The sequence below is a fragment of the Parasteatoda tepidariorum genome, chromosome 7, assembly GCF_043381705.1.
Source record: "Parasteatoda tepidariorum isolate YZ-2023 chromosome 7, CAS_Ptep_4.0, whole genome shotgun sequence".
In the NCBI taxonomy this organism is placed as follows: domain Eukaryota; kingdom Metazoa; phylum Arthropoda; class Arachnida; order Araneae; family Theridiidae; genus Parasteatoda; species Parasteatoda tepidariorum.
In genome coordinates, this window is record NC_092210.1 from 6237126 (window position 1) to 6258298 (window position 21173).

At 29.6% G+C, this 21173-nt stretch overlaps 1 protein-coding gene across 4 annotated transcripts in view; it reads right to left on the reverse strand.

The window, feature by feature from the left end:
• LOC107455178 (serum response factor blistered) overlaps positions 1-20886 on the reverse strand; it is a 38576-nt gene extending 17690 nt beyond the window's left edge. The window contains exons 1-2 of one of the 4 annotated variants that reach the window (XM_016072657.4): positions 20193-20886; positions 13383-13637 (exon numbers count right to left, since the gene is read on the reverse strand). In XM_016072657.4, coding sequence (XP_015928143.1) covers positions 13383-13637; positions 20193-20498 — 561 coding nt within the window. In that variant the 5' untranslated portion in view covers positions 20499-20886. The remainder of the gene's footprint in view (positions 1-13382; positions 13638-20192) is intronic. The other 3 variants (XM_071183018.1, XM_016072658.4, XM_016072656.4) reach the window with 3 other exon arrangements.
• Positions 20887-21173: the final 287 nt, after the last annotated feature.

The following is a 21173-nucleotide window of genomic DNA, read 5'->3' on the forward strand; positions in this document are numbered from 1 at the left end:
AATTATTATATCACTTTATTTCTCTCCTCTATCCTTTCAACTTAGATTAATGCAAATTCAAAGTTACCATAATACTAGTAGTGCCCATTACCAAAATTAAATATCACTGGTGTCAATAATATGGCAAATTTTAACTTTTCTAATTATGCCATTTCTCTTTAATTTTGCTTTATAGTACTTACAGTATATAGCTATTTTTTATTTTATTTCGGTAAGTATTTATTACAAAAATTAATAAGGCATCATTGACTTCTTTATAAGTTTGTTTTCAATGTTTCCAGGGCTCCTTACACATTTCGGACTAAATATAGTTTTAAAAAAAGGTCATATAAGTTTTAAAAATGGATTTAAAATAACCAATGTTAATTTTAGGCATCACAATATATGAATAATTTAGTTGGTGTGAAGAAAATAAAAAAAAGCAGTAAAGTAAAAATCGTAAAAATATTGAGAATTACTAACAAGTAGGACAATAAGTTTCTTAACATGGTAATTTATTTTAAAAGTATGCTGCTCTTGTAGTTAGTTTTCAAAACGGATCTGAATGGACACTGAAAAAAATTAAGCAAATAGATTTCATGAGTAAGCTCTCAAAACATGCTCAGTATTGCTCTTATTAATTTAAGACTTGCTACAGAAATTGTTTTAACAATTTATGATTGATCAGTAATGAATCGATAAAGATGCATTGTGAATTACGTAGAACATCTAAGAAAATCATGTTAGATGGGTATATTAATGAATGGTCTCTTAAATTGCTATTAATAATTTAATTACTCTGGACTTAAATTTTTATTTAGGTCTCTTAAATTTCTATTAATTATTTAATTACTTTATGATTCAATAACAAAGACTCAAAAAAGTAAAAATTACAAAGCAAGGAAACTTATTAATCAAAAAAAAACAAAACACCAATTAGAAAATGTTCCTTCCATTTGAAGAAAAGATTTAGCAATAATCAATATAAAATTCAATATTAGTAATTTCAATATCCTTGCAATTAAATAATTTCTGAAACTTTCAGAAGAAAAAACCACTGTGGTAAAATAATTGTCTTAAAACAAATCCAAAAACGTTCCTTTAATGTACAAATTTGACATATATGTGATTATTGAACTGTTAATTTTGATTGCTTTTAAAAAGTGATTAAGGGATTAATCAAATTTTTCAAATGCTAATCATTTTTCAAATGCATTATCAAGAAAATATTGAATGTTTTATTTATTTATATGTATATCATAAAGTGAGAGTGCACTGATCAAAATGCACTTTAAGAGTGCATCAATTTTACAATTTGTGGAATAGATGCAAACTTCGAAATTTTAGAATTAGCAATGCAATAAGCCTAATGGACATGCCTCAGCAGTTTTGGAACTAAAAATAAATAAATAAAATAAAGTAGTACATCAGTATTTTTAATAAACTGTTGACTAAGCTCACTAAATTTAAAAAGAATGACAGCTATTCTAATGTGAGAACTTTTCTAGAAAGAAAGTCTAAAATTTTTTGCTGCTTTGGGACCAAAAACAAACTCACGTGTAACAAGGGAGCACTGAAGAAATCAAACAGATGGATTTTTCAGTTGGTCCAGTCTGTTTATCCATAACCTGAGAACATTATTCGTTCAATTTGTCTTAAAGACTCCATGTACAAACAATAATATGAACTTTCTTATTAGCTTTCTTCGGCTGAGCATTGACTTATGCTACAACAAACTGATTACACCCACTTTTCTAATTGAAGAGAATTATCTTTGTAACCTCAATAACAACCAGCATGCCATTTTGGTGTCTAAAAATCTGGTGTTTAACTTCTCCAGACAAATTGCAAAAGAAAATATGAAAAATCTAGCATGGAGCATAAAATGATGTTTTGTGATTTTAAAAAAAAATGTGCCTTCCTATTTTGCTTTATATTTATTTATGGCTGGAAATGATTATATAAAAAGTTTATTCTTTTTAATGAAAATAAACAAAAATGTTTTGAACTTATTTATTTATTTTTTGGAAAGGGATTGAGTTTTGGTCCAAATCTCAGAGTCTGCCAATATCCATCTAGACGCTAATTTCACGTGTTTCAGCAACTTCAAACCTAACCTAACATTATTATTATTTTTAAAAATAAAAAAAATAAAAAAAAAGGTGAATGAACCCTCAATCCAATATTTTGCAAATTCAGTGATCATAGAATTCTTAATTGGATTTAAATTGCTCTTAAGATCAGAACAAAAACTCTTATTGAATATTTAGAAAGAGCTTATCTCCATCTTATTGCATCTTTATAGATACTGAATAAAAAATTAGTAAATAAAAAAACAAATTCATAAAACAGTAAATAAATTAATAGCCTCTTGATTCGCCCATTTAAAATTTCATGTTTGGTGATTTTAACTAATGAAGGTTTTTATTCCATGAGCAGAGTTAGCAAAAATGATTTTTTTAAATTCAAATTAGATTTTCAGATTTTATTTTAATTACAATTTTATATCAAAGCTCTAATAAAGTGTATTAGTAAAGCTTAACATAATCTAAAAACAATAATATGTACAACTAAAATATTTAACATTTTTAACAAAAATGGTTAAAAGTATTATACAATTGTTACAAACTAATCACTATAAAAAAAAAATAATAATAATTGTAATTATGTTAATTCAAAGGTTTCAATTCAATAATTTCAAATGTAGAGTAACATAAAAAAACATTTAACAAAAAATTATTCCTTATTACTCTTAACAGAAAAAGCATTTTTAATTCTACAGTATTTCTATGTACAAACTACAAATTTAATAAGTTTTAAAAGCATTTCCATTTAATTTAAACTAAATAAATATAAGCAAAATAAGTTAATGAAACAAGTTAGTCTATAACTAATGGAAAATTATAATTTTAAAGTGTCAGTAACTTATAATTACATTTGTTAATTTTTTTTCTACTTCTAAAACTTGGGCCTTATTTCTTTGGATAAAACTGCCAAAATCAATGAAATCAGATTTTAAAGAAATATTTTTGACTTATCATATCAATCTTGCCTGCCCGAGTTCTAAAAATCTTAATAAAATACCTCAATTACTTTCATACACTTTGCAGATAATCCTCCAGTTGAATGCGTCCAAATACTGCAACTTTAGAATTATAAACTAAGCCTCATTTTTAAATCAAATGTAAAGGGTTATTGATCAAGTGCGATATTATATCCTAAAAAGGCAATTATGTTTCGAAATGTAATTATGTGCCAAAACCTGGACAATATGTGCCTACCTACCAACTTGTATGGTTGTTGAAAAAGATTTTACATAGGGAAAGTCAATCAGAAATTAAGTTTGGAAGAACTTTCCATGTACAAAACTATTTAGACATCGACAAGCACAATTAGCCAACAAATAAATCTTATCTTAATATTTTTTTAAATTATTGATTTGTTGTTGTCATAGGCCATTAAGGTAAGGAGTGCGATTGTTCTTGCTTTCAAGTGGCGCCATCTTTGGCCAAGAATTCGACTTCTATGGACCCGTTCATACAACGCCATTGTGAAGGACTAAAGATCGGCACTCAGTCGCAGTTCGAAGCCCACCCAGTTTCAGAATGATGGGCACCAGCTTACCTGGGTAGCAAAAGCGTGTAGAGCACAATGCTGACCACACAGCCACAAGCATTATTTTGGAAGATTATTGTAGACCTTTAACCCACTGGTTTCCAACGGGCTGCTGCCAAAATGCTTTACTTTTTTAAAAATCGAAAAATTGCTAGTAATTATCAAAATGAGATTTTTGGATATTGGACTAAAAAAATGAGTTTTAAAAGTCCAATTGCACACAAGAAGACAAAATTTTATTAATATTTAGGGGTGATAATATTATATATTAAAATAAAAACTCACGTATGTAAAAAACAACAACACTCATTTAACAATGAATTTAATATTAATAAAATACATGACATTGACTTCTAGACTCCTTAATACTTATTATTTTACAAGTATATAGGTTAAACATAATATAATCTAGCAATATACCTGTCAGTATCTTTATTGTTTTAAATTTTAAAAATAATATTTGTAGTTAAAGAAGGAAGAAACCTAATGGTAATTAAAAGAAAATATTTAAGCAATGAGACAACAAACTATGACAATAACGCAGCAAATTTTCACACTAAACTCCTTATTTTTTTCATTTTCTCAAGATCTTGTTTCATTAATAAACTAAATTTAACACACTATTCTTTTGAGGGGAGAGCAAATTCTACTTAAACACTTGCCAAAAAGTAGAATTTTTGAAAACTATGTTTACTTCATTCTTTCAACAAAACAAAAAATAATAAATAATTAAAAAATACCGCTGGCATTGTGTTAAAAAATACGGCTGGCATTGTTGTATACATAGAAATTATGAGCATAAATTAATAAATTATATTTCTTTTTTTTCATCTTTTTCCTATGTTCATATTATTTCCTATGTTGTTTTTCCTATATTATTGCTCTTAAAATAATTTTTAAAAAAATGAAAGTGGTATATTTTTTAACAGAAGACATGCCTCCAAGAAACTGGTAGCTCCATGTTTGCATTTTTATAATTTGACAGATTTATAAAATTATGAGCATAAATTAATAAATAATATTTCTTTTTTTCGTCTTTTTCCTATGTTTATATTATTTCTTATGTTTTTCCTATATTATTGCTCTTAAAATAATTTTTAAAAAAATGAAAGTGATATATTTTTCAACAGAAGACATGCCTGCAAGAAACTGGTAGCTCCATGTTTGCATTTTTATAATCTGACAGATTCAGCGTTGGATCGTCTTTTAGAAATGAACTTGTGTGCCTACTTCCAAAGATACTAACGACTTTCAGCACAAGCAATTTTCCTTTTAATATTATGACGGACATATACCTTTCATAAAGGCTCAAGTTCCGGGTAAAGAGATCTCAGATTGACACACTTTTATTATATGACCGAATATAATATATCCCTAACCCTGCTTCAGTTAATGAGACAGGCACACACCAGATAAACCATTGTTACATCAGATAAAGAAACAAAACAAATTTGGCAATTTTAAAAAATGCTACCTAATAATGGACCTGTTCCTTTCTTGCATCCAAGTCTTCAAATATGAACACATCGTAAATAATATGCAATTATTGTAAATAATATGCAATTAGAATGAGCTACTATCAGGATGGCAACATTGAAACACAAATTAACGAGAGAGAAATATTCTATACTTACACTAGTCAAGTGAAAGCGTTCCCAAGTTAATAAGCAGTGATTTAAAAAGAAACAAAGCCAATTTTTAAAAGAAAATTAAAACTTTAAAAAAGAAAAAAAAATATCATAGAGTTAATAACAGAAGGTGGCATGGTATGAAAGTTGCTAGTAAACAGAGTATAATAAAGCTTGAGAAACAGTAGAAATTTAATTGTACCCTGCCAGCAGGATAATTAATATATATATACAAGGATCCACGTTTTAACATTGCGTGATTAAATATTACCTTTGTCCAGAAAGTTTCAAAATTGATGCCATAATTAGCACCAACTGAAAAGAGTTCATTAATAACAGTGTTTGATTACAATTAAATTATGGCATCAATACAGATTTTTCATCTCTCAACCGACATCCTCTCCTCTTTCATCTTCTACCGACTCAAGAGGTTTTACAAAGGGATTGTTAAAATAACAATCACAGAGCAAAGCAATATTCAAGCCCTGCTTAACAGTATTAAAAATTTCTTTTCTTGTAAAAATAATTAAACTGATGGTAATGCTGACAATCTTTAGGTAAAGAAACAAATGCATCGGAGAACAGTTGATTATTAACAACTTAGTGTAGAAATAGTATTAGAGAAGGCGTATCACTAATAAAGAGTCATAAGATATATGATGCAAAGTGATATCCAGGCACATGAGTCACAAGAAACATTATTTAGTGGTTCAGCAAACAGTAGTAAGCTATAAAAAAAAAATTCTTAGTAAGTCTTATGCTCACTCATTGAGCCATAACATATTTTTGATGGATACTTAACTCTCTGGCAGCAAAAACTTTGCAGCAGGTATTGTAGATTACCATAGCATTTGCCAGTTTACTCAATTTTTAAGAGTTTCTGTCTGACTGAGATGACATTGTAGATCCATTTCTATTTACAAAGATAGGGCTGAAATTGACTCAATTTTTGCTAACAGGGCTTACAATAAGCCTAGAATTAAAATGGGATATTTGAATATCTTTTTGAAACTTTCCAGACAGATATAACACAATCACCAAACAAAAAAAAACAAAAAAAAATAGAGATCATGGTCCCCAATGAAGTGTTAAATTGTATAAAATGGAGGAAGCTTCTCCTCTCTGTTCTGTTGGCACTCTTCAAAGTGGTGATGGAACTTCGGCTGTTGCATCTGAATGGGAGACTGCTAAGAGGGTAACATAACAAATTTCATTAATGCCACCTTCTCATTAAAATAAACACAAAATTAACAAAAGTAAAATAAAGGTGTTGAGAAAGCTTTAAAGTAAATTTGAAGCTGCAAAAAAATATTAAAATTAATATCAAAAGTGAATGCAGTTTAGTGATTGAGGACTTTCGAAACAGCAATTTCACATTTTTGGAGCAGAAAAAAAACTTAATTTATTTGTGTTGTAATAAAAACTGAAAAATAGAGTTTTTTTTAAAAAACAAAAGGACTCATATTGATGTGAAATAAATACTAATATCCCTTTTGTAACAAAAAAATTTTCTGGAGCAAATCTCACATTTTTAGGACTCTAAAAAATGCATGGTCTGGAGCAGATGTGGCAAAATATTCCAAAAACTACTTTGAGGAAATTAAACAAGTGGGCGCAGAAAGGATTGCACAGAATTATACGCAATTTCACTCAAAAATGATTAGTAGTAACTACAATGGATTGGAGAAGTTAGGAACAGCAATGCTGAACACTAACTTATTCATCTAGAGCAGGGTTTTCTTCTGACTAAACTGGCCAGACGTAGTACGTATTGATTATACACACTTAAAATTTAGCAATGAAAATAAAATCTAACAAAATAATAATCAGAAAAAACATAATTTATGAGCTGGTAAAACACTCAAAAAAGCATAATAGCTTTTTGAGTGAATGAGTCAAAATTCTCAAAAAGCTTTATCAAAAGAGAAACAAAAGTAAAAACATTCCTCTCTAAATAATGCGTTTGCTGTTCTAAAGTTTAAGCACCTTTATGGGATGCACAACCTTTTTGAGCGAAGGGCCACTTTCACAGCAGGTTAAACATTTAGTATTTATAGTTTAGTTTTTTTTTAAATTATAGTTAGGGAAGTTAATTTCCTCATTTTTTTTTTTTTTACACTTTTAGTTCTAAAAATTGAAAGCTTTCAAGGGCTGCACGTCAGCAGCCAGAAGGCCGTAGGTGCACCCCTAAGTGATATAAAACAGGTTTCGACTTTAGGAAAATATACACCCCATTTTGTTTCTATTTTCATAATTTGTGCCCATAATACTTTTAAATTTCTGATTGTTAGAAATATTACAAAATTAAACACCATCAAATTCACAAGAGTCTGCTTAAAAGAATAAAATTAAAATGTCCTTTTCTGCTTATAACTTGTATCAGCTAAAGTAAACTTGTGTAAGCTGTCACTCTACAAGTGATCTTACTCATTACAAATAGAAGCATTTTTTCGTTAACCACTATCTTGAAAGCTAACTATTGAAATAATTTTTCAGTGCTATAAGTGGCAACATAAAGCTATTCACAGAATAGCACTAGAGTCTATTTTTCAACTATTTTTACATTAAATTAGTGTATTTGCTTCTAATGACAGCTCACTAAAACAATAATTCCATCTACTATTATGAATTTTTGTTATGTATTACATTTATAATATTTTCAAAATAATGAGTAGACATTTTCTGTTTTGCTTTATATTTTTATTATTCATGTTCCTAAATATTAATGAACTTTATAAGGTTTAAATTCTAGAGAAGGTCAATCGTTTACGATTCCGCAGCTGAAAAATTGGAAACCACGGATTGAGAACTATTAAACAAATGTTGCCTTTTTTTGTAATGTCATTTATAATAAATTGTTTTTGCGCATATGTGTTTTAATCTTTTAAAGATCTAATTATGGTTTGTTATTCCATAACAATCAGAAATGATAATTAGAATGGTTTGAGATATGAACTATTAGTTATTAAAAAATCAGAACAAAATTAACGATGAACTAAAGATAATAGCTATAATTATGGCAGAATTGGTACAATATTAATGTGTGTAAAACACATTTGGATTAGTAAACCGGTAGGGAGTGCAAGCTCCCTAGCGCCCTCTTTGAAGTTTTAAGGAAGAACAATTAAACATCAATTTTAACATTTTCACTTCATTAGAGTATTTCATTTTTTATTTTAAGAAAAGATGCGTCACTCTTGAAAATCTACCTGTAATGTTTTAAGTAAAGCTATTTGCCCATTATTATCCATGGGGTCATGGACGTTAAGGCATAGTTTTGTGATCAATGACATGATTGTGTTATGAACGACAGTTCAACATTCAGCATAAACTGCATTTACTTCTAAGGCATGCTGGTATCTATTGATTTGAAGTTGGGTAGGAAGACAGTCAGTTGCTCCAAGACCAGTTTCAGGGGCACAAGAAATAAATCATCAGAGGTATAAGTAACAAAAACAAGCTACTCATGTCAGGAATTGAGTTCAAACAATCTAACAAAAATATTAGTATCTATCAGGGCTAGGTTGATCTCCTCTGAGACCCTAAGATAGGTTCTGAAAAGGGGCTTCTATCAGGGATCATGAGATACCTCCACCTAGCAAACGGGGTTCGGCATTTAATTATTTTTTACACTTTCATTCCATGAGTATTAGTTTATATTTTTGTAGAATTTACATTTCCCCCCTAATACCTATATATGCAGAGCCTGCGCTAAGGATTTCAAATTATTAGTCAATAAATTAGCCAAATATAAAAAGTAATCGCCAATTTTCGAAAGTTTTCGCTAAATGCAAATCTTAACAATTTTTTAAGATTAATTTTTCTGCCATCGAAAACTCTTTTTTAGTTTGCTTCAGTCTTATATAATTTGGAACCAACTCTAATTGGTTATGCGAGACGTTTACCAAAAACTGCTGCAATCAAATAAAAAATACTGATTTGTTAAAAAAAAATGCATTTTGATGGATTGAGATTAATTTTAAAAAAATTTCTAGTGAAAAAATCATTCGACAAAACACATTTTTATTCACCAAATTTACGATTTTATCACATAGCATCAGTTTTTCATTTTTGAATGAATATTAATAATTAGAAGTATTTAATCTTCAAATACATTGCTGATTTTTTTCGGAAAAAAATTTATTGCTTTGAACACAAGCATTTATATAAAAATAATCATATCTGCCAACTACATAACTAAATATGTATGTAGCCCTTCGTTAGTCAACCGGCTGGGCAAGTGGCACTTCACTCAAAAAGGTTGTGCATGCACCCCTAATACAGATGGTTTATGTTGCAACTTATTTAGCTGTAATAATTTTTAATGAAATCTGTAATGGGTTATTCACCGTTACAGAACAGTGAAAAATAAATGTCAGCCCAGTAGCCAAAGAATATGCTTAAAATGAAGATAGCCAATGAATTTTGGCTGCAACTCACAGACGCGACGTCATATAAGGGTGAATCGACAAGAAAAAGGACTAGACATGCAATTGAAACTGCTGAAAATGATTGAGAAGTACCATCGTACAGACCTGGTGGATGCATTTATATGGATAATTTATATGGATAATTTATTACAAAACTTTAAAAACAATTAACTTGAAACTTTGTTTTTCTTACTTACTATGCTTCCAACTTGCAAAATGTTCAACCAATTTATTTCAAATTTTGACACAATGTTCCCTTAAAATATAGTTTTCATAGTATGCAGGGATTTTTTAATTGGGTTAACAAGTTCTGAGTAATCCATTTACTTATATTATGTCTTTTTTTCTTTTCAAAACACAACCACTTCGTACAAAAAAATATATATATATATTTCACACGCAACAAAAGCTACAATTATTTAGTTTAAAAAATCAAAACACAATCAAATTTTGGTGATGTTTCTTACGAGTACAGCAGGTAATGGGTAATATGAAAAATAAGTTATAAACATTGTATTATATAAGCACCAACCTTTTTATAAATTTTTTATTTGCAACAATGTAAAATGGAGATTAAGATAGGTACAGTTAGATAAAAAGAAATGTATAACATTAAGTTAATCCCAACCATTAGTTTAGTACTAAAAGAAATTACTTGAATACAGCTTTATATAATATTATAAAAAGGAAAATCTGCCAACTGAATGACTTGAAAGCTAAATGAAAAGTAGAATTATTTTAGAGATGCTTGAAAGGACTTCAGTAACAAAGGATATTAAATTTCTGTAGGGCCTAACCAAGGAAAATTGTGTAAAATTTCTTTCATTAGACAAAATCTCACTTCAATACTTTTATCCTGATACAGTTTTAAAAAAATAGTTTATAGTTTTTAACAATTTACCTTCCAGTTTACCTTATTTATCCTTTGATTTTTTTACAGAATTTGTTTCCCTTTGAAGTACTTTCTTAAAGTGTTAACTCCATATCTACCTTCTTGAACTTTTCACTGACTGTACTTATTTTATTTCTGAATACAAAGTCTCAGAGTGTTCATCAATCTTCTTACTGGTGGCAGCAAAGTTTGTATCAAGTCTTAATTTAAGCAATTAAGAAGTCTATTTTTTACTTTGAAAATGCTTAGAAACTGATCAAATAACCAGCAACAAATTAAACAAACCGTTTTCAAAGTTTGTTCATTCAGACTGTTGACTGTTCAATATCTTGGCTATAAATGTAGATTTACAGTCTTAAAATTACAACAGATGTATATATATCCTTGAAAACAGTCATGACATTACTTTTAAGCCGCATTTATTAACTTTTCATTAACAAATGCAGAAAGAATTGTGTGTCTGCTCTACCATCTCATCTTGATTTTTTGTCTTATCTTATAGTCATCTTTTGTCTTATCTTAAAGTCGTCTTCTGTTTTACGATATAGTCATCTTTATCATCTTATAGTTTGACATTGGCAGCAAATTTTCTTTTGTGTATACTGTTATTCTTTGGTTAAACAAGCTTAGAAAACTTATCCACCAATCCAAACAAGTTCTCTACTAGCGGCAGATTAGCAGTTGAATCAGAAACTACAGTAGAGTGCTGATTATCCGAACGTCAATTAATCAGATTGTCCAATTATCTGAATCCTTTTATAACCATGAGTCACCAAACTAAAAAGAGTTTTTTCGCAAACATGTTTATTGTCAAATCTGGAAAAAAGTACGAAGAATGATTTTTTTGTCTCCTGATGACCTTGAAATGAACCGATCATTCGTTGTGCCCACTTTCAATGTGGGTAGCAAAGTAATTTTTAGCAGGGGAACAGGTTTCTATTTTTCTCCCAAGAGAAAAAGTGAGGAGGTGAAACAAGTTTTGAAATGATCTCAGACTTAAAACACTTTTTGTCAGCGTAGGTGTTTTCAAACATGTCGAGTTAGTGAAAAGGAGTTGTGCTATCATAGCATAAAAATAAATGAGATTATTGAAAGATAAAAGAAAGACGAAAACGAAAACAGCATATCGTCTGAATACAGCAAAAGCACATCAGCTGTATCGATGTTGAAAAGAACGAAGATTATATTTAAAAAGAACAGCGAACAATTTTGAGGTTTGTTATCAGTCTAAAACAAAGAAAAAGGGCAGATGAATCGCAAAACTATTTTGAAGATGCAGATAAAGCATTATATCATTTGTTCTCGAAAAAACATTCATAAGGACAACCTCTTTCGGACGTCATGTTGTACGAAAAAGCACTGTTTTTCAATAAAGGAATAAATAGATACCAATATTTAAAATGAGTACCGGTTGGTCTTGGGAGCTTTAAATTGAGACACGGGTTTTGTGAAATCAAAGTCCAAGATGAAAAACTGCCAGCTTCAATTAAAAGCACAGGGAAATTTATTTCGGTAGGTAGGTATTTTATTTACATCGAAGTAGAGCTGCACAATGGGCTATTGGTGACGGTCTGGGAAACATCCTCGTGGATGATCCAAAGACATGCAGACATAATTTTGATTCCCTGCAGAGGGGATGGCACCCCTGCTTTGGTAACCTGACGACCTGCGCGCAAAGTTGAGCACTTTGCGGTAGAACAGTTTAATGAGGACAGATACCACTCACCCTTGGTCCCTACACAGGCCGATCAAAGTGGTCACGTCATCCCGCTTACTGACAGCAGACTGAACCGTGTCTTTACAATCAGTCCACAGTGAGGCGAAATTTATTCTGGAATTTTAAAATTTGATCCGTGCAAAAAATAAGACAAAATCATCTATAACACAGATGAAAACAGGTTCAACTGGCAGTCTTTGTCTAAGAAAACATTAGCATCAAGAAGGAGAAATATGCCCCAGAAATTAAAATAAACAAAAAAGAATAACAATGGGTAACTTTGATAATATTGCCTTTCATCAAAACAAAGATCTACTAGAATGTAAAAATAGAAAGTTGAAAGTCCTTTTTCTGGCACGGTAACCACCAATTACGATCTATGGATCAAAATGTAATGGAAACAGTGATAAAGCTGAGTACTACAGGGAGCGTAGCCAAATCTTTCAACAAAAAATAAGCACCCTTTAAATACTTTTTAAAAACTCAAAAAATATTTTTAAGCACTATATACATTAACAAAATGCAAAATAATCTTCACTTGACATGATCATAATAAAACAACTAAGTTTCTGACAAAGAACTCTTTTCTTGACTATATTAGCCATCCTAAAAAGATCGAGAGATTTTACTGTTCGATTTCAGATGGTGGAAAATGAAGGCTGAAATTGAGAATATCTTGCAAAATGTAGCAGAGTGCTAGAATCTAAACGCACTCAGCTCAGTAGACGCTCAAGCAGACTCGCAAGTATTTCATCAAACATGCTAAATGATTGGCGTTTTCATAGGCTATGGACCAATGGAAGGCCGAAACTGATTATGGTAGAATGAATTCTGAAAACTTTGAATAGAACAATGTGAAAAGTGCGCTTTTGCATAATATCGACATTGAAAATAGACATGGTAAAGAAACAAATTTTCATTTTCCATAAGGGAAAGCACTTTTTAAAAACAGTTAATAAATAAAGCACCTTTAAGGGTTTTTAAAAAACGAAAATCAAAAATAAGCACTTTTTAAAAATGCTGCGCACCATGTACTAAGAACATTGTGAGTCTAGTGCATTTTAAAATAAAAATAACACTTTTCCAGAAAAAATAAATGAAAACATGCCAACAAAACATACCTTTTCACAATCCTCAGGAACACTATATGTTAGATCTGTTTCCTCAAACCCAGTGGCACTCATTCTTTGGTCTAAGGAAGCGCCTGGACCAGGCGGCAAATCAGGAGAGTTCAAACAAGTTTGTATGAGAGCTTTTCCAGCCTCACTCGTAATCATAGGCTGCAGTTTACGCGTAGCAAATGTGTATACGTGACCAGTTTCACTGGCCACCAACAGCATTACTTGAGTGCCGGTTAACGTAGATAGCTCATAAGCCTAGAAAGAAAAATTCTTATTCTGATTTTAAAAAAACTATGAATAAATTTACTTTTATTACCAACAGGAAATAAAATAGAATTAATGCATATAAAATAGAAAACAATAAATTTAAAATAACCAACACTTACTATAAGTAAAAAGATACTTACCAAAAGATTAAAAAATATCATTTTACACTTAAAATATTTGATAATCCTTCTTAATGTAGAAATTATTCGAGTTATACAAGTATTAAGGGAATCTAACATCTTAAAGTTAAGCTAACTGTTTATTCAGCATAGTATAAAAGAAATAAAATAAAACGATGATCATATAAAAAAAAATAAACAGAGAAAAGGCTTCATATCTAGAAGTTCGGGTATAGCTTGTCTACGGTAAGAACTCCCCCCGCCACAAAGTCTGAGGCCGTCTGCTGATATGGAAACAAGAAAACTGCATTTCAGGGAGGGTAACTTCTCTTCACTCGAGGGCTAACACAGTAGACCAGTGTTCCCCAAAGTGTGGTACGAGTATTCTCAGGGGTACAGGAACAGTTTAGTGGGGGTACGCGTTCTTATGCGAAATATCTTGCAACAAACGAAAATTTAAAAAAATTTTACTTAAAAACAAAGCTAGCCATGAAAATTTACGATTGTGTATTTTTGTATTGGCTATTTTTTGCAGAGTTAACAGTTAATAATGAGTGGTGTCAACCACTAGCTGTGATTTTTAACTTTTGTGCAATTTTTTTATAGTAAAAAATAAATTCATTTTCTTAAGAGTGGTACACAGAGTTACAAAAAATTGAGAAATGGTACGCAAAAGTCATAACTTTGGGAAACACAGCAGTANTTGGCTATTTTTTGCAGAGTTAACAGTTAATAATGAGTGGTGTCAACCACCAGCTGTGATTTTTAACTTTTGTGCAATTTTTTATAGTAAAAAATAAATTCATTTTCTTAAGAGTGGTACACAGAGTTACGAAAAATTGAGAAATGTTACGCAAAAGTCATAACTTTGGGAAACACAGCAGTAGACCAAAGAAAAATATTCTCTCGCCAACTCGAGCCGAAACCTGTCCTAAACAGTGACCTCACACCCCTAGTTGAAATAGTTATAACTCGTTACCATAGTCACCGCCACGGGTCCAGACAAATGGGATGGAGAGTTCTTACTTTAGACAAACTATAGTCATACTGATCTGTTGCCAGATTACATAAATATATAAATACCAATCATTTTTCTTATTAACATACATCAATACTTTATTCCTTACATAATCTAGACTACTAAAAATTAAACCAGAGCAAAAGAATAATTTAAGTAAAACAGCCTTCATATCAGTTAAATAATTTGTAAAGTTAATGTTATATATGTGATTTACCATTTTTCATTCTTGCATATAATAGCAAGAGAACCAATTGGTTGCAAACACAAAAATGAATAAAAATCAACAACTATAATTAATTGCATTCCAAAATAAAAATATACCACATAATTCAAAGAAACAATTTGTTGAACATTTTCTCGTTTACAGTAAATAATGCTTTCTCTAATCTATATAAAGTAATTTTTTCAATAAAAAAGTGATATCACTGATTTTAATGCAGTTTGATTGTTTAAATATTGCTTATAAAAAATAAATAAAAATATTTTTTTTTGTTTACATTAGCATTACTTTTGTATGTTTTTTCTTTTTCTTTTCAGAATTCAACTCAGGAAAGTGTGTCAAACTTATTTCAATATTTTTAAATCAGAAAATTACGAGAAAGAAATTTATACACATCAAGGCAAATAAAATTTTTTAATTGAACAAAATTAAATAAAGAAGAATTTCCCCTGAGAAGTAATCCCACCTGGATATTCGCTATATTAGATATTTATTTTAAATAATTAAAACTTAATTTTCAAAATGCACGAACCTCAAGATCGTTGATTGGAATATTTCCGCATATCAAAAATTTAGTTAATTAAAAATTTAAATTTAGTAGTTTCACACAAAATCTTGTAAACATGACATGTATTCCTTCCAGCACAACCATGACATACATGTCTAGCAGACGACAACAACAATGGGATACAAGCGTGTCATCTAAAAAAGTTGGTGGGACACATACGTCACAGCCCTACCCAATTGACCAGAGTTAATTTTACTTCATTTGATTTACAAAAATTGTAATTTTTCATTTTATTAAGAAGAAAAAAACTGGTCTAGAAAGGGGAAAATCAAATCCTTTCATTTTCCTACCTAAATTCTCATTCACATGCAATAATTTATATATATATATATTTCAAAACTCTGATCTGTAAAAGATTGTTTGCTCTAGAAATTTCAATCTTTTTATTTTTCAATTTTTCTACAACTTGATAATTGTCATATTTTATTGAAACTAACAATTCAATAAAATATGACTAAGTGGAGATTTTGTTACAATTTTAGATTTGTTAAAAAATAATCATTTAATCGATGCAGTATATGTGTACCTCCTTCATTTATTTGGTTGAAATAACAAGAGTTCCATATATTTTTAAAATGATGATAAGATCTGAAAATTTCAAATAATGCATGGCTCGTCGTAAATCCACAAGATATTTCGATCTTTTTTTTGGCAATTATTGCTATCAATTTCAATATGGCTTATTAAAATCCTGATGTCTATCATTGCCTACTTATTACTATTGATATTCTCTCAAAGTTCCTTTTAAAATCCTGATGTTATGACATGCAAATAATTATGTGCAATGTTATTATGACAGGAATTTAAGAAGTAATCACTTTTTGATACGCTCGATTTGAGCTTCATGATTCATGGGGTGTTTCTATCACATTTTTGATAGCTATGGCTGTAAATTTTTACAAGTTTTTTTTTTTTAAAAAATATCTTTATATTTTTCATACAATGTTATGTGCTCAAGTATACAATGTATACTTGAAGTTGAACATTTATTTAGTAGTGTTTTCTAAAATTTCACCATTTATTCGAATTTTTTGCAGTCGAACGATTTCCATGTGGATTTTAAAATTTCAGTTTTCATATGTTACTACGACATGCAAAATTCGAATCCAGCATTTAAGTAATTGCTTTTTGATATGTTCGATTTGCTTTGATAGTGTCAAAATGCATGCTCAGTTTTATTGTTTTTTTTTACTATTGGTTTTCAAACATCCCTATTTATTTCACACAATATGGAAATACGAATTGCGCATTTCAATATTCTATCATTCTTTTTCAATTGATATTATGGAAGTTATTGCTATTGATTTCCACACAAAATTTTTAAAATCCAATACTTTTAATACGATATTTATTAAAACACACAAATCTTGAAGCATGCATTTGAGTAACAAATTTTTGATAAGATTCATTTACACGAGTTACTGCCACAGATTTCCCATTTTTTAAAATATGTTTTTTTAATTAAAGTGACAATGACTGGCAAAATGTAAGAAAAAAAAGGAATTAGTACCCCCTCCCCTCCCAAAAAAAATGCGAGTATGTCACCCATAATTTTACAATACATTTTTTTTCATATGCTAAGAAAAAAAATTAGTTTTACAACAGAAATACAAATATATATAGATATTCAATTTTATTTTATATCTGCAGACCTTTTTATAAGCTCAAAGCTTTTCAATTATTATAAATTGGTCACAAATATATAAATTACTTTGATAAATATATTGCAGAAAGATATTAGTGCTAAAGGAATTTCTCGCAGAAAGCTAGACTAAATTCTGCCACAGGGAATAACTCTATTATCAGTTTTTATGGATGCATTTCAAGGGATTCTGATTAAATCTTGCAACCTTGCTAAAAAAAATTATACAATGTATAAAAAATCATTCACTTAGACATAGTGTGCAGCTGGCACTCTTTTTGTTCTTAAAAACTTTATTTTAAATTTTATACATACATTAACACATAAATACAATTACATATATGCAGGGTATCTGCTACATTTTANAGGATAACTGCTACATTTCAGATTTTCAAACTTAAGACTTTCCATGTGAATTCCAAGAATTTTCCATGACTTACAGTTTTCTCTGACAAAAACAACAATAAATTTAAAAAAGCATTATAATAACATTAATTGAAATGATATAGGTATAACTAAAACTGTTATACTCTGCATCTTCATACTTATAGATTTTAAAAAGAGAGTAAAGAAAGCATTGAAGCAATAAAATAGCTGAAAAAAAATACAAAAGCAAATTTTTTTTTCTTCTTTTTTTCTGCAGAATTATATTCTAAAGATACTTTTCTTGTTCATCGGAAAGGAAAGAAATACTCCTGATTTTTCTATTCTCATTTCAGAATATAAAAAAATTTGCAAAATGACTGGCTTGCTCCAGCTAGAATTTTAAATCGATAAAATTCCAAAAATAATTAACAAAAATTCTGAAATCAGAAAAGTTTACAAGATAATTCACTCTAAAACTGATGTTTTCTCATTCATTTTTTGAAAAAATGCCATAATTTTTAAAGAACACTAAAAAAACATTTTATATTTTAATAGAATATGACTCTGAGTGGGGATTTCGTTACAAATTCAGATATTCGGAACACCATGAAATTGGGGAGGGGTAAATTCTATTTTAAAAATTAGATTTTTCGGCAACCTAAATCCATTTTATGACAAATTTTGTTCAATACCGATATTTATGACTTTCCATGATTTCTCATGACTTTGCAGGTGAGCAGATACCCTGTATATGCATGCAAAAAATAAATATGAATATACACATAAAATTTAAAATAAACGAACTGTTTTCTAAAAACAAAACATATGCCCTCCCTCATGCTACACCTATAGTCATTCAAACTATCCAAAAACTTACTTAAAATGCAACTAATAATAGTTCTCAATCTTATTTTTTTTTTTTAAAGTGAAAATAGGCTACCACATTGACAGGGTTAGCTAGTTTTATTAAAAACAATAAAAGGCAGTGAGTATGCCAACAAAAGGAAAATAAACATTTTAGTGATTAAAGAAAAAATTTTAAATAATAATTTATGAAAAAAATATTCTGATAATAGCACACTGATGAAGCAAAGTAAAACAAACTCATCCTTTTGTTGGAAATACTTTTTTACCACTAAGCAAAGGGACACTAGAAAAGAAAAAAACAAAAGGTAGAACTATAAGCTATTCCTGGTGAGCAAGCAACAGTAATATTTTTTAAAAATAGCTCTTGTTGAGCACAAGTAACTTTTTCTTAATTTATTATAACAAGAACCATACTCTTCTTGGGGAGATTTCCATATCGTGATCTGTGGCAGAATAATCGCAAAATCTTGGCAACTTCTGGACGAGAAACTAAAAAAAAACATCACAAGAAAGGGACCAACTCGAAAGGTATAACTCGTAGCCACACCCGGGCAAACATCTATGTATTTCTTTACTAGTTTCTTTTTAAAAACATGAAAAAAGAAAATTTAACAGTCTTCTAAATTATTAAAAATAAAAAATAATAATAATTATGAGATAGTGAAATAAAATCTAGATAATGATATGAATGTATTGAATGATAAATCACATCAGGATCAATATTAGCGTAAAAAGTCTAACTTAGCTTAGTTGCAACAAATAATTCAATGAGCTACATTAAAAAACAGGTATTTTGATGGCTAATTAGAATATTGTGAAATGCATGATAAAATCATGTCTAGATCTAAGTAAGTAAAAAAACTGTTAGCTTCTCACAGTTTCAATAAGTCACTGAATACAACAATGAGTGATGAAATGAGTTCAGGATCAAAATTAAAATTCATTGATTAGCTTTAAAATATAATTCAAAAAGCCATTGCAAAGTGTACAACTGTTAACAAATGCCCATGAGTAGTTTGAGAACTAAAAAAAAATCAAGATAATATTACGCAAGCATGCTCTACCTCAACCACTGTTACAATTCGTTAACATTGCACAATATTCAAATATAGTTTTATTACTGAAACACATGGTTGAGTATATTTTGATAACAAATAAAATTTACAAAATAATGTGCAATGAATGATAAATCAAGATCAGGATTAAAGTTTTAGTTCATTAACTTTATAACTTTGAAATATGAGACTACAAATATGAGATATAACTATAAACACATGGTAATGAGTAGCTAGAGGGATATCATAATTTAAAGAATATTTTGTAGTGTGTGATAAAATTAGCCCAGGATCAAAGTAAAAATTCATTGAATTCACAGAATAACTCCAAAGTATAATTCAATGAGCCATTGGATTCTTTTCAAATATTCAAACACATGGTGAATTGCATTTTGATTGCAAATGAAATTTACAAAATACGGTATAAAAGAATGATAAAATTACGTCAGGGTCAAAGTTGAAATTCATTAACTTCGCATAATTTCAAAATATAATCCAATGAGCCATTGGAATTTGAACAGATGTAAACACATGGTACTGAGTTTTTGGATTGCACAACAGAATCCTGAAATATTATGCAATGTTTGACGAAATCATGTCAGGTTTAAGTGCAAATTCATAAAAATTCACACAATCATTTAAATTTATAATCCTAAGAGCCACTGGCTCATACACGTTAACTTACCTTCTTCATAATCCCAGTCTTTCTTTTACTGAAGGTCGTATAACGTCGAAGTTTGTTATCAATAAACTCCATTTTTATTTTGACTCGTCCTTTTGTTTTTTTCCCATTTGCGGGTAAGGATTTTTTGGACGTCCCAGATGTTGATGATCCATCCCTGGACCCATAGTTATCGCGATGGCCATTGGAGTAATTATCACTATTCATATCTCCCAAAACCATGGGCTCTAATTCACACGAATCACTTAGTTGTTGCTGATGTATTTGCAAATTGATATCTTTAATCCGATCTTTGCATGAAGTTTGCATAACTAGTAAATAAACAACAAAATAAATAGTTTAACCCTTCCACCTAATCATATTGACACATAGACAATAAAAGTATTTCGTCACTCATTATTTCAGTCCACACCGTTATTTTAAGTGTTAAAGAGGAGCCAAGTGAAGAAAGCCGCGATAGAATACATCTACACGAAAGAAAGAAGATAGTTCTTATTGATAACAACGTTTCATCTACACAAGTTCAATAAAAGTAATGACACCCTCTTATTTTGCTCAATTTTCTTGACCACAATAAAGTTCTGTAGAGCAGTCAACTTGCGCCTCAAATGTTTATAGTCTACTAAGGGGACATCGGCATCTCACGTGGTGCTGGGAGCGGTCGAACCATATATGGTAAACGGGGTCTCCAAATTTGGAATGGGGGATACCATATATGGAACGAACGAATCAGAAACTACAACTTCTATGACTGTTCATTTTACGAATTAATTGTGCTGACCAATAAGAATCTTTTAGCTAGTCAGCAAAACACCTTCTATGGAAAAATAATAATAATAAAAAATAATAATGTTTCGAAATTAAAGACACAAATAAGTAGCATCTTTTATCGAAGATTTGAGTAAAAAATTCCTTAATATTTTGAAAATCTATAGTGCAAGAAGATGTAATTCAACTTCAAGAATAGTTTTTTTTTAAATGTTT